The following is a 13,952-nucleotide window of genomic DNA, read 5'->3' as shown; positions in this document are numbered from 1 at the left end:
GTACAAGGGAAGGTTTTAAAAGTCCGAATATACATGTTAAATAAATAGGTAAATATGATGTCACTACTTCGCGGATTTTCACCTATCGCGCCCGCGTCTGGAACCTATCTACCGCGATAAACGAGGGTTCACTGTAATCTTAAATTGTATACATATTGTACAGTACAGAATTACAGTAATGTTATTTAATGTAAATATAGGCTACATGTGCGGTGAGTCAAGTCGTCTGAATGAAAACAGCGAACACTTACAGTACAGTTAAGCTTTACAGTAGTGGTAGTAGTATATTACAGTAATTTACACTACAGTATCAGCGAGTTATACAGTATTACTTAGATAGGAACAACTATACTGTACTGTGATAAAAACCGAGTAAAAACAATATTAGGCAATACTTAGAGTTATCTGAGCGCATGCAATGGGCAGTAAGTTATTTGCTGTGAGTTGTTAGGTTAGGAGTTATCCCACCCTAGGGCACCAAAGATATGCGAATTCGTGCCTGTCTCTGTTACCTAACCGTCACCAAGAGCGAGGGCTGACTGTTATTTAGGAGAGCTTACTTTAGCGAATGGAGGAATATTAGGACCCAAATCACCCATTCAGTCTTCTACCACAATCTAGTTGTCTTATACAACAAACAGTATTGTAGCATGGAGGACTTTAGTTGCAGAAGGGTCAAACGTAATTAAAGAATTTCAGATTCTGTGAGAAGCTTTTGAATATTTAATGCTAAGCACTTTCAGAACCCTTACTGAAAAATACTTTGGACACTACTCAACTTGAGGAGTTAGGTTAGGTTAGCAACACGACAGGTATGACCAGTTACCGCTTTAAGAGAGGATTCACTGGACTTCTGAACTCTAACAAAGGAAACTACCTATATCAACAGCTTAAGAAGCTAATCACTATCAAAAGTTGACTGATTATATGAATTGCCTAAAGTTGGAGACTTGTCATTATCATCGTCATTCCTGTTACAATCAAGGAGATGAATCTTCCTGGCTTTTCCCTTGAACTAACAGTGAGTTTCCTTCTGTAATTTGCAGTCAACTTGGTCAGGAGCCATTTAAATGTACTTTAACACAAAAGGTATAACGAGGGAAACGCAATTATCTCACCGGTTATTTGAACCACAGTATTGACCTGACATAACTACACGAAGTGAATGCAGATAATGCACACCCCATGCAGTAATTGCTAAGAAAACCATTGGAAGACATCTTAATGCACAGTAATAAGCAACCATTCTGGAGATTTGATCACAATCAACACAACCAAGAAACTGAAGAAACAAAGAGAATGATATGTCACGATACCAAAATGATCCTTATTTTACTAAGGGTAAGAAAATGGGGAATTTTTAAAACTTAATGGGTTTATAAAGGTTGATTAAAACAAATTTCTAGAGGAGGTAATATATAACACCAGGGAAGGTTCACTGAAATAATTACACAAGATAACATTGAACAAAAAAAAAAAATTAGAAAAATGCTAAATTTATTCAAAGTTGAAAAACGTAACACATAAAAATTTGAGTTCTCAATTGAAAAATCAAATATGTTCCTTGTCAACTTATAATTCTGGATTTATTGTGCAAATAAAGAATGTTGATAACCTACCCTGAGGAGAATTGTCATCTCTTGCAGTATCTAAGAAAGTGTGAAGTAACTGAAGCAGGGAGTTGGTGGAGATGACATGGCAATTTACGAGATCCGCAAAGAACCTTAGAACATAACGAGCTGTCTTCCAGTAGCATGACTTCAGTGCCTCTTTCAATTTTCGAGCCATCAGATCAACAAACTGTGGATGAAGAGATAACAAAAGATTATCAAAACCAATCATCATCAAACAATTTTAATTTGTTTACCATCAAATTATAAATATGAAAAATATTCATTCTAATGCTGTGAAGTTTGTCATAATTATATCATAGATGAACCCAGCACATCATCATCATTTACAGCATATCAAACAGGAGAAAAATTTCATGCAACCTGGATTTGAAGGATCTCATTCTAATACCCCTTTCACAACATCTATCCAAACATTCATAGATATCTGAATGCTACTCATATATAACACTTTAAGCGGTGCTCTTCTCACCAACCTATTTCATTCATTCACACAACACTTCAAAATTTTGTGTTCTTCTGACCTACCTATTTTAATGCATCTTTTCACATGATGATACTCTCTCAAACCACTATGATCCATAGTGCCACCTATAATAAAGTTTTTACCATGTTTACACTATTCCAATCTCTAAACTTCCTAGGTTCTTCTGAGGACATATACCCTGCACAAACAAATTTTAATTTTATTTATAAAGTTTAACACTTCAATACATACCTCAGTCATTGTGATAGCATGATTAAAGCTACTACAGTATTTCCGAACCTATAAATAAAAGCTCTCAATCCCTTATGTCCCCTCTCCCTTTCCGTGACTACCCACCCAGTGATGCCACCTATCAAGAGAAATTCTAATCTGACAGCATAAGTATGTCACGATCATCATGCAATTAAGTCATTGTAGACCTCTACCAACCCGAAAGAATTTCTTGACATCACTAAAAGTGGGAAGAATAAGGAATAGAATATTGAAATACAGAAGATCTTATTAAAATGCCATTATTCAAATTAACCTTACTTCATAGTCCTAATGCTGACTACCTCCCAATACACAATTTTAGAGGTGGGTATGTAAGAAAAAGACAAAATAGCTCTGAAAAAATTATATGAAGTAGCAAATCAATGGGTCAGCACCTTGAATAAGATGCATAGTGGTTCAAGCCTACATTAGCAGTAACATGAAACAACCCCAAAGCATAAGTACAAACCTTCGCTCGCCGATACTGAAAACCTAAAGGTGCACTTGGCAAGAACCATCATACAATACGTCACACTATTAGTTATTGTGCAAAAAAAATGATCGGTGCAGTTCAGAAGAAGACAAGATGGTTACTATATCAGTTACTGTACCATTCTTCTAACTCAGGTTTTGATTGATAAGAATTCAGTTTACTGAAAGTTAAAACCTTCAATATCTTAGATACTGAACTAAATTGAGAAATCAAAGTTTGAGGAGAAAAGATAAATTCTATAATGCACTAAGAAGTATCACAATTAATATGACAAATTCATAGATAATTTGTCTTTTTCCTAAAAATACAAACCGTAGCTTTTTATTTAGGGGTATTACTTTCGGCGAAGCTGAATTGACGAGCCATTAAAATTTATAGAGGCTCAATACTACACAGTACTCTAGAAGTTTTATTCCAGCTGTTACCAAGTTGTGGAATGATCTTCCTAATCGGGTAGTTGAATCAGTAAAACTTCAAAAGTTCAAAGTTGGAGCAAATGTTTTCAAGTTGACCAGGCTGACATGAGTCTTTTTATAGTTTATATATGACATATCTGTTTTTGACGTTAATAGTTTATATAGGACATATCTGTTTTTGACGTTAATAGTTTATATAGGACATATCTGTTTTGACGTTGTTACTTTTTTTAGAATGATTTATTGTTAATTTATTCTCATCATTTATTTATTTCCTTATTTCCTTTCCTCACAGAGCTATTTTTCCCTATTGGAGCCCATAGGCTTATAGTCTATTGCTTTTCCAACTAGGGTTTTAGCTTGGCTAGTAATAATAATAATAATAATAACTACCCATACCACTAGTTAGCGAGGGTAGGGGGGGGGCGGAGCTTGCTACTGCTCCCACTCACACATCGGTGATTTAGCTCACTTTGTATGGAGGTAGGACTTCAAGGGGGATAAGGCTGGCGGGCAAGTTTGTATAATTAGCTAAGGTTTGTATTGTTAGGAAAAATACAAATTATCTACAAATTTGTCATTTGTTCCGTAACTGGAATACAAACCTACGCTATCTATTTACGGGTGACTACCCCCATTAGGAAGGATGGACGTCCCTGCCAATCTGGCTTTTGGCTTTTACCCCGAGGCTCCTTATCTGAGTACTGTATGTTAGTACTCAAAATAAGGGGTCACTGGCGACTCGCTAAAACCTTGCTACAAAAGGTCCGCGGCCTACGCAAGCTGTGTCTTGAGATATTTAGAAGTGTGACTGTCCAGGTAAAGTTATTTAGTCTTTTTGTAGGAAAAACTGTTGCAACAAAGACTTTTCTAATACCACCATGACAAGGTATGGGGACGCAACAGTATTAGCTTAATACTAGGTACACAAGGGAGCATGGTTTACCTGCAGTTTTTTAGGTCAGCTTGTGCAAAGAACCCAGGATGCTACTTTCCCCAAGAGAGGAGAGGATGAAGAAAAGACTAAGAGCCAGTCAAACCTTTTCATTCAAGCAGACTAAAACCAGGTAACAGTGCCCTCAACGTTCTGCTACTTGTCCAATAAGGAGCTTGAAGTATACAACCAGCTGTTGTGCAGCCACCAGAGGACCGATAACACATATCGAGCCTCCTGTGGGTCACGTCTTGCAGGTAGTGGGATGTAAATGTAGTTTGTCGTTTCCACACTGCAGCCTGAAGAACCTGCGTCACTGAGAAGTTCCTTTTTAATGCCAGGGACATAGCTATCAGTGCATGATCTATGACCTTGCAAATCCATGCTGAGATTGTGTTCTTGGTAGCCCTCCTCTTGGCACACAAGGACGGGCTCAGGCTGTTCTCTCAAGGTACAGCCTCAAACTAATTCCTCACTGGGCAGAGTAAGAGATCATCAGGGTCATTTATTACAGAACAAAGACTCAAAATCCGGAAGGAGTCTAATCGAGGATCCACTACTCCCGGGTTCCGAGTCTTAGCAATAAACTCAGGGAAGAAGCCGAACGTTACCTCTCCCCATCCCCTTGAATGGGTGATGTTGTATGAGAGACCATGAAGTTCACCGACTCGCTTGGCCGAAGCCAAAGCTAGCAGGAACATCGTCTTCTAGGTTAGGTGGTGATCTGTTGACTGGCGTAATGGTTCCTAGGGAGGTCTCTTAAGAGACCGGAGAACTCGAACCACGTTCCATGGGGGAGGTCTCACTTCAGACTGAGGAGAGGTAAGTTCATAACTCAGTATGAGTAAGGGATGTTCTAGAGATGAAGAAATGTCCATTCCGTTCAGTCTACAGACGAGGGTTAAGGCCGAGCGATAGCCTTTTACCGCTGCGACTGACAGGCACATTTCTTCCCACAAATACACAAGGAACTCCGCTATTGCTGGAATAGTGGCATCGAGAGGAAAGATAGCCCTTCCAACGACACCAACCACAGAAGACCTTCCACTTTGCCTGGTAGACTGCTGCTGATGACTTTCACAGGTATCCAGACACCTTGATTTCAACTTGTTGCGAAAATCCTCTCTGAGAGAGGAGATGCTGGATATTCTCCAGGAGTGAAGTACTTTGTGGAATAAGTTGGCATGGCTGTTTGAGTAGATCATGTTGTGGAGGGAGTTCTCTTGGAGACTCTGTCAGGAGTTGAAGAAGGTCCAGAAACCATTTCGCGTGATGTCATAGCGGAGCTATGAGGGTCATTGAGAGGTTGACCGATGTTCTGGCTTTGTTGAGTACCCTCTTCATCAGACAGAACAGGGGAAAAGCGTAAACGTTGATGTTGTCCCACAGTTGTTGGAATGCCTTCTGCCAGAGTGCCTTGGAGTCTGGGACTGGGGAACAGTACAGTGGGAGCCTGAAGTTCAGGGCCATTGCGAAGAGGTCCACTGTCAGAGAACCCCACAAAGTCAGGATTTTGTTGGCTACTAGATGATCCAAAGACCACTCGGTACTCACTATCTGAGATGCTCTGCACAAGTTGTCGGCGAGCAGATTCCTCTTGCCCGGAATGAAGCATGCTGATAGTGGTATCGAGTGAATCTCAGCCCATCTTAGTACTTCTACTGCTAGATGGGATAGGGACTGCGAAAAAGTACCTGGATTCCCAGTCAGGGGAGGGAAAGATGTTATGAATGGGACGTGATACCCTAGGGCCTAGACGAATCAGAGATTGTCTAGGGTTTGACCCCGAGTTGCTTCCACCTGTCCGGGCAATTTTGTGGGCATCCCCCTACTGGTGGACAAGCAGGGGGAGTGCCTATCCTACTGTTTGCGGCCTCGGCCGCTCCCTCTAGGATATTTTCCTCCCCTGGAGGACTTAGTGTCTTTCCTGCCAGGGCTTCTTAGACACCGTGGTCTTGGCTGCTGTCTTGTTCATCGTGGTCTTGGCTGGATGGGACTGCTGAGGAGCTGGTGGTTTATAGGGCTTGGAAGTCAAAGCCCTATGGAGGAGGGAGTCCTGATGGCACTTCCTCGATCTCACTGCAGCATGTTCCACATCCTTTGGCTCGAATAGATGGACTCCCTCTAGAGAGGAATATCTGAGCCTAGCGATCTCGGCAGTTGATACTTGTTGCTTGTTGATGGAACCTCTCAGAGACCGCGTCCCGACATTTCAGGATGGTATTCGCCCACAAGTTCGAAACTTGGTGGGCGAGAAACTCGATCGTGCGAGTGCCTCAGAGCAGGAAAGTCTCTAGTGCTTTCCTGGTACGTTCCTTGGAAAAATCCTCAGTCCGTACCAGTATTCCCAAGGTCCCTAACCAGACCTACATGGCGTACTTCGTGACCTTCTTCTGATTAAGGATCTCGGTTGCCAAGAAAGTGATCTGTCGGTTGGAGTCTCTCTCTAAAGAGACTCCCTTGGTGAGCTCTTCCAAGGAGTGATGAAGAGGAAGAGCTGGACGAGGCTCATCCAGAATCTCAAAATACCTCCTCTGTTGGACACAAGATGGGAGAAGCTTATTGGTAGAGCCGGAACGTTGGCATGAGGCATGTTCGGAGAGCTGTAAGGCCATCTTAGCTCTGGCACCCTTCAGCCCTTGAGATCGTGCAAGGCTGCACTGGTCTTTGAGGGTTTCTGGGTGCCAAAGACACGGTCTAAGATCGTGTCCTTGCCCTCTCGTGCCCTCTGAGTCGGTAAATCCATTGAGAACACTTATGAGTCTGAACCTGCATGAATGCATCTTCTGACTCTTTTTGCTCTCCTGCTGACGTTGAACTTGCAGCAAAGTCTTCCTCATGCATCCCCAAGAGCTCTTCTTGGGGTTGGTCGCGGACATCACTTGAGTGACCTGCTGTCCCTGTGAACTTAGAAGTCCTAGAAGAGGACTTTGGAAGAGTCTTGTAGTCCTTGGACTCCTTCCAAGGAAGGAGGTAGGACTCCAGCATCGAAGGCCGAGATGTCATGTCCCTCCTGATTTCCGTTGGTGGTGGGGAACTCTCCATGTGAGGGGAGGCTTCCTCCAAAGGTGGAAGGGAGGCTTCCTCCAAAGGTGGAAGGGAGGACCTGTCCTTTCCTCACGTGACTCCCTCGGCAGAGGAGAGGTGTTGAGTATCCGGAGGAAGATGCAGGAAGAGCTGGCCTTGATGGTCTAACCAGAGTCAGCTTTACCCTCGAGGAAGTGACTGCAGCGGAGACTCCTCTTTTCCTCTTCAGGGGAGAAGTAGTAGTCACGGTTCCTTGCAGAGGGTCTGCTGGAGCTGTGGGATGCTCAGAAGAGCGGCCAGACTGAGCAGGATTGAAGGCCTGTACCACTCCCCTGACCATAGCACTGAACCATGGCTGCTGACTGACTGACGCAATGTCAGACAGATCCTCTGAAAGGAAAGGTACCGAAGGTTCCCTACGAGGAGTCTCAGCTGCAGGTAGGTCCGCCTTAGAGGAAGGCAGTTTCAGAAACCTGAACCCTTCTGTTGAGGCCCGTTCCCCTTACCCCAGAGGACGTGTTGAAAGGCGTTTGCGGGGAGGGGAATGAGGCAATGGTGACCTGTCAATGTGATGTACCTGTTCCTGGTCATTGCGCGAGTGCGCACGCGAGTGCTAGCGCGTTGGTGCATTGGCGAGTGCAAGTGCGCAGGAGAGCGCTGGTGTGCTGGAGAGCGTTGGCGCACAGTAAGACCATGCGCAAGGTGTTGGGCAGTGCCCTTAGACTGCACAGGAGAGCGCGGCCGCGCAGTACAACGCTGCGTAGGAAGTTGCTGGAGAGCAGCTGGAAGCTTTGGTACTGGAGAGCGCTGGCAAGCAAGAGAGCGTTGGTGCGTAGGAAAATGCTGTAGCTGTCGTATAGGAGAGCGTTGGAGAGCCGGAGCCTGAAAATGCGCGGGCACGTGCTGAGGTTTCGGCGAGCGCTGTTGCGCCAGTGATCATAGGATGGCTGGTGAGCGCTGGCGAGATGGCAAATGTTGCTCTCTGTGGTGAGGTTGTGTTGTAGAGTGCTGACGAGCATGGGCGCTCTGTAAAGCATGACGGAGCAGGCTGGCGCTGACGAGATGTTGGTGAGCGCTGGTACACTGCAGGGCGCTGTCGAGATGGGGAGCATTGGCGAGCAGCTGCACGCTTCGATAGGGCCTCAGGAGGCTGTACCGGAGACAGAAATGGTGATGATAGGTTAGCAGGTCGGCTGGTAGGAAGCATAGGAACAGGGATGTGCCCTTTGGAAGGGCAAATAACCACCGATGGAGATAGCGCACGATCTACAGAAGAGTCCAGGACCAAAGTCCGAGGACTAGCAGCAGCGTCGTCAAGAGAAGGTCCAGGAACGGCCGAAGGTCACGGGCCAAGAGAAAACTGAAGCGGAGACTCCTCTGTGGGAGACTGCTGCGATGACAAGGCTGAAGTGCCCAAGAGGTGCCTTTTCACCGATGGTGAAGGATGACCTCTAAGGCAAAGGGGCGGGCGAGCTCTGCTACGGAGGCGCCCTCTAGGGGCCGTTTGATCAGCAAGCTGACCATGAGCAGCAGCAGTCCTCCAAAGAGGAGTCTCTATGAGAGAACTCCCCCGAAGGAGAGAAACTCGCAGAGGTAGTAGGGTGCCTGGGCACCAGCCATCCGTTGAGATACTACCAATTGAGAGTTTTGGGGTCCTTTAACTGGCCAGACAGTACTACACTGGATCCTTCTCTCCGGTTCCGGTTCACTTTCCCCTTTGCCTACACATACACCGAATAGTCTGGCCTATTCTTTAGATTCTCCTCTATCCTCATTCACCTGATAACACTTAAATTACCAAACAATTCTTTTTCACCCAAGGTGTTAACTACTGCACTGTAATTTTTCAGTGGCTACTTTCCTCTTGGTAAGGGTAGAAGAGAGACTTTAGCCATAGTAAGCAGCTCTTCTAGGAGAAGGACACTCCAAAATCAAACCATTGTTCTCCAGTCTTGGGTAGTGCCATAGCCTATGTACCATGGTCTTCCACTGCCTTAGGTTAGAGTTCTCTTGCTTGAGGGTACACTCGGGCACACTATTCTTTCTCATTTCTCTTCCTCTTGTTTTGTTGATTTTTTTCTATAGTTTATATAGGAACTATCTATTCTAATGTTACTGTTCTTAAAATATTCTATTTTTCCTTGTTTCATTTCCTCACTGAGCTATTTTCCCTGTTGGGACCCCTGGGCTTATAGCATCCTGCTTTTCCAACAAGGGTTGTAGCTTAATAATAATGATAATAATAATAAGAGACAGACGTAGGACTAAGTTTCCCCCTCAAAGGATGATCAGGAACAGGGGAATCTAAGTCGCCAGCAACAGCTGGAGAGTCAGGCGGGACAGGGGCATCGGCAGAAACCACAAACACCTCTGACACCCCGACGTCGACGAGCGCAAGAGGATCTACCTCCGAAGTCGACGACAACGGCTGCACACTTTCGACCCCGGAGGATGAGCTGCAGCAAGGAGTCTTTGGAAGGAAGAAACAGAAGCCCCAAGGACGACCATACCTGTAAAACAGAATGACATAGACTAAGCCTTACCCGGGGGGAGAAGTGGGGCAGCTTTGCTAGGGGGAAGCAACACCATCTCTCGAGGACCGGGGTTGGCCGCAATTAAAAGGGTATACGCTACTACTCGACGGTCTCTCGAAAGAGGCCATACGAGTAGAAGCTTTGGAGGAAGGTCGGGAGACGGAAGAAGAGGGCTTGAGTTTTTCCTCCTTCGAGGGAACCTTCAAAAGAGAAATACTGTATCCCTCTCCCACTAGGAGGCAGACCATTCCCTACATTTACTACACTAAATGTTACCATTACACCGTTGACCTCTGCAGGCAGGACAAAGGGTGTGGCGATCGGTCACCACGGCCGACATATGGGGCCGGCCATCAAGTCCAGGGCAGGTGCGCATGGTCGCACAAGTCAACACACATACACACTAACATAAAGATAAAGCACCAAAGAATTTATGGCAGTCCAATAACAACGGCGAAGGATGAGGAACGGCAACGACCGTACACCATCCGAGCCAAAAGCAAAGTGAGTTGAATCCCCGGTGTGTGAGCGGGAGCAGTAGCAAGCTACCCCCAACTACCCCCACTAACAAGCAGTATGGGTAGTTAACCCTCGCTAAATTTTAATGGCTTGTCATTTCAGCTTCGCCGAAAGTAATACCCCAAAATAAATAGCTTAGGTTTGTATTCCAGTATTGGCACAAATCAACCGTTGGTAAATATTAGTACCTCTAGGCACTTCATTCGAATGTGTCAGCCTTGATCTACAGCAATATGAGTTATCCTGGTGGATCATGCTTGTAGCAATCTCTCTATCACCTAATGATAAATTTATCAAAGACACTGGAACAATTGATTTGATTAAACTGGGAAACTATCCATTAAAAAGGGAAAACTGATATTTGTGTGCATCAGTCTCCTTCCTAACATTCGATTGTTTACTCGCTGTTTGAACACATATCTTTACTTACGCTACCAATATCCACAAACCTAACTTTGTCTTACTTTCCTGATTTACAATATTCTTTAAATTTTTATCAAAAAAACACTTTGAAATCAACTTGACAAGTTCCTCCATTAGCTTCTCTCAATAATCTACACATTCCAAACATCTACACTACAAAATATTACATGAAACAGAATGTAGAGCTGTTCTGTTTTTTAAAGGAAACCTACTTACAAAACATTTTAGTATTTAATCAAAGGAAGACATGCATTGATACTCTTGCTATATTTACTAAAGCTAACCATAATAATTAACTTGCTATTCATAAAAACTAAATACGCAAATATGCCGTAAGGGCCAGATCCCACTGGTATGACATTCTAAATATGGCATTGCAGGACTAATAACATCCTTGTGAGTAGAGAATAAAGGGGAAGGTAGAGTTCTATTTCTTTTTTTATCTAATAGGTAGGGAAACTGTAGCTTCAAGAGGGTAAGCATGAATAACATTAAGTAAGATTAATTGAAAAAATTCAAATCACTCATTTGAATGGTCACAAAGTTAACATATTACCAGTCACACTATACCTCTCCTCCAAAATTGTAATTCTTTGCATTCAAAAGTCCAACAAGTGTAGTATAAATAGTGGTCTTTTCAGGCATCTTGACAGCACAATCACTAAGAATCTTGAGAATTTTAGTCTTGTAATTATTGATGTCTGCCTCTAGTACACTTGCCAAACCTTCAAGATTGCTCTCTAAAGATGATGTGCTCTGAAATAGAGAAAAAACTATAAACAGCTAAGTTTTCAATACCCTGAATAGAAATTAAAAAAGAAATATCTTATAAAAATAAAAAAAAAAGCATTGAAAAAATAAAATCTTTAGTAAAATGGGCTATAAAATAATTCTAAAAATACAGGCATCATATAATGCATCATCTCTGCGAATCTTAGCAAGGGATGTACATGCTAATCTCACACAAGTTTCAGAGATGCCGATTTCTAAAATCCGCAAGACTAGAGCATTAAACCATAAAATGCCTTAAAATCTTCAAAGAACGAGTAGGATTCACTAGACATCATGCATTTATGAGCAAGGCAAGTGTCCAATGTGTAAAAGCCAGAGTCGCTTTCCATCTTTTGGGCCTATTTTCCCACTTCCAGGGAGATAAAACTTATATACAATCTCATTCACTTTGTCTTCATTGACTAAGTCCCAACAAAATGCCAGATGTCTTGAACTCAAGCCTTAATTTGTGGCTTATAATCACTACACAAAAGTGGATATTTCTTTGGAAAGAGCTGAACTGCAGCTTGCTTAATTAATAAATTATAGTTTTCTGCCATCATAACTTCACAGGTTATTGATACTACTAAGTATATAGCTAAAAGATGGTACTTGTCATAAATGAAAAAGAAATCCACAATTATATTGTTAAATTCATATTCAAACTGGTAGACAAAATTAAATCTCATCTAAGTCTCCAATGTCTTTCAAGAAAATTAAGACTTTTCTTTGTTAAGAATTTGGTCTTAAAATACCTAATTGTTGTTAATTGACATTAATATCCCTATAGATAAAAAAAAAAAATGCTTACCTGGCACACTTGCGACATTCAAATCATGAAATGTCAAACAGTAATAGATAACAAGAATCTTCCCAAGAGGGTCGATTTCCCTTACTCATTAAAAAAAAATTGGATTAACCTAGCTTAACTAATTTTCAATCTAAAAAGGACTAGCTTTCTTAACCCTTCTACCCCCAATGGACGTACTGGTACGTTTCACAAAACTCATCCCTTAACCCCCATGGATGTACCGGTACGTCCTTTCAAAAAACTGCTATTTGCATTTTTTTTGCATATTTTTTATAACTTTATGAGAAACAGGCATTTTTCAAAATAATGAGACCAACCTGATGAAAATTAAGGCTGTAAGTGCAATTTAAAACAAAAAACATATTGCAAAACGTGCTTGAAAAAGAAAAATGCCTGGGGGTTAAGGGTTGGAAAGTTCCATATAGCCTTAGGGGTAAAAGGGTTAACTGAATGATTGATTAAAATTTTGCTGTCATCATGACATCTGAAGCATTAATGCCATTATCATTTGCTAAGATATAAAGATTTTAAAGGACAAATTAACTGGATAACATTGGCTCGCCAAAAAGATGTAAGAAATCACATCATAATCTTTAGCAAAACAGGCTTTCTGAATCAGCGGTAAAAAAAACTCATTTTGTTTTTATCGAAAAAACAGAGGTAAAAAGTGAATATCAACAAAGGTTGGAAGTGGCATATGACTAAGTAAGAGATACTGGTGATCTAGAGGAGGAGTGGAAGTTAGTAAAATAACATCTTGTTGAGATTGCATGTGATGAGTGTGGTAAGAGGATTGCTGGAGGCAGCATAAGGAAGGGCAGTGAATGGTGGAATGAAGGAGTGAAGATAAAAGTGGAAGAGAAAAAAGTGGGCATTTGAAGAATGGCTGCAGAGTAATAGTGTAGAGAAGTATGAAAGATATAGAGAAAAATGTGGAAGTAAAATGTAAGGCAGCTGAGGCAACGAGGGCAGCTGACTGAAAGTGAGGTCACGGATTGAGTCGTTCATATGAAGAAAATAAGAAGTTTTGGAAAGAAGTGAAGAGAGTATGGAGGGGTGGATCGAGAAGTGAAGAGATAATGAAAGATGAAAATGAAAGGTTGTTGATAAAGATTGATTGATTAATTTAAAGTTTTCTGGTATCCTGATATCTAAGGTCATTGATGCTGATATCATTTATTATATATAAAAAATAAGAGAGTATTCAATTAAAACAAAATTTAAGTTATTATAAAAGTTAAATAGTTTTCAGGAGACCTGCTTCTGAAATAAATCTAAAAATGCCACTCGCATAGTAAAACACACCATATCCAAGAATCTTGGCAAGGATGAACCAGCCATCCCCACCTCGAGACTCAAACAGCTATCTATTCATTAAGTTGCTATAATTGGGGCATTAGGTCAAGAAATGCCTCACTGTTAAAGGTACCAAAAAGTCATCGCAATACGGTTGGTGTTGACCCTTTAGCAGAAACTCTCGTGTCAACCGAGTGTAACAGATGCGGAGACGACAAAGAGTAGTCTCCCACTTTCGGGGCATTATGTTATATCTCCAAGGAGATATAACATTCACCATTTCTCTCATCTTATTTTGAACAAAACTATCCCAATCATCTTATTTTGAACAAAACTATCCCAATGTTGTTGCCAATTA

General features: G+C 42.1%; 1 protein-coding gene across 2 annotated transcripts in view; it reads right to left on the bottom strand.

The window, feature by feature from the left end:
* Window positions 1–13,952, bottom strand: part of LOC137619720 (nuclear cap-binding protein subunit 1-like) — a 180,622-nt gene that overhangs the window by 110,526 nt on the left and 56,144 nt on the right. For both annotated transcript variants that reach the window (XM_068350011.1, XM_068350012.1), the window contains exons 3-4: window positions 11,287–11,472; window positions 1,620–1,800 (exon numbers count right to left, since the gene is read on the bottom strand). In XM_068350011.1, the coding sequence (XP_068206112.1) occupies window positions 1,620–1,800; window positions 11,287–11,472 (367 nt within the window). The remainder of the gene's footprint in view (window positions 1–1,619; window positions 1,801–11,286; window positions 11,473–13,952) is intronic.

The sequence above is a fragment of the Palaemon carinicauda genome, chromosome 26, assembly GCF_036898095.1.
Source record: "Palaemon carinicauda isolate YSFRI2023 chromosome 26, ASM3689809v2, whole genome shotgun sequence".
Taxonomy (NCBI): domain Eukaryota; kingdom Metazoa; phylum Arthropoda; class Malacostraca; order Decapoda; family Palaemonidae; genus Palaemon; species Palaemon carinicauda.
The sequence above is the reverse complement of the archived record's forward strand: the minus strand, read 5'-3'. Positions and strand labels throughout refer to the sequence as shown.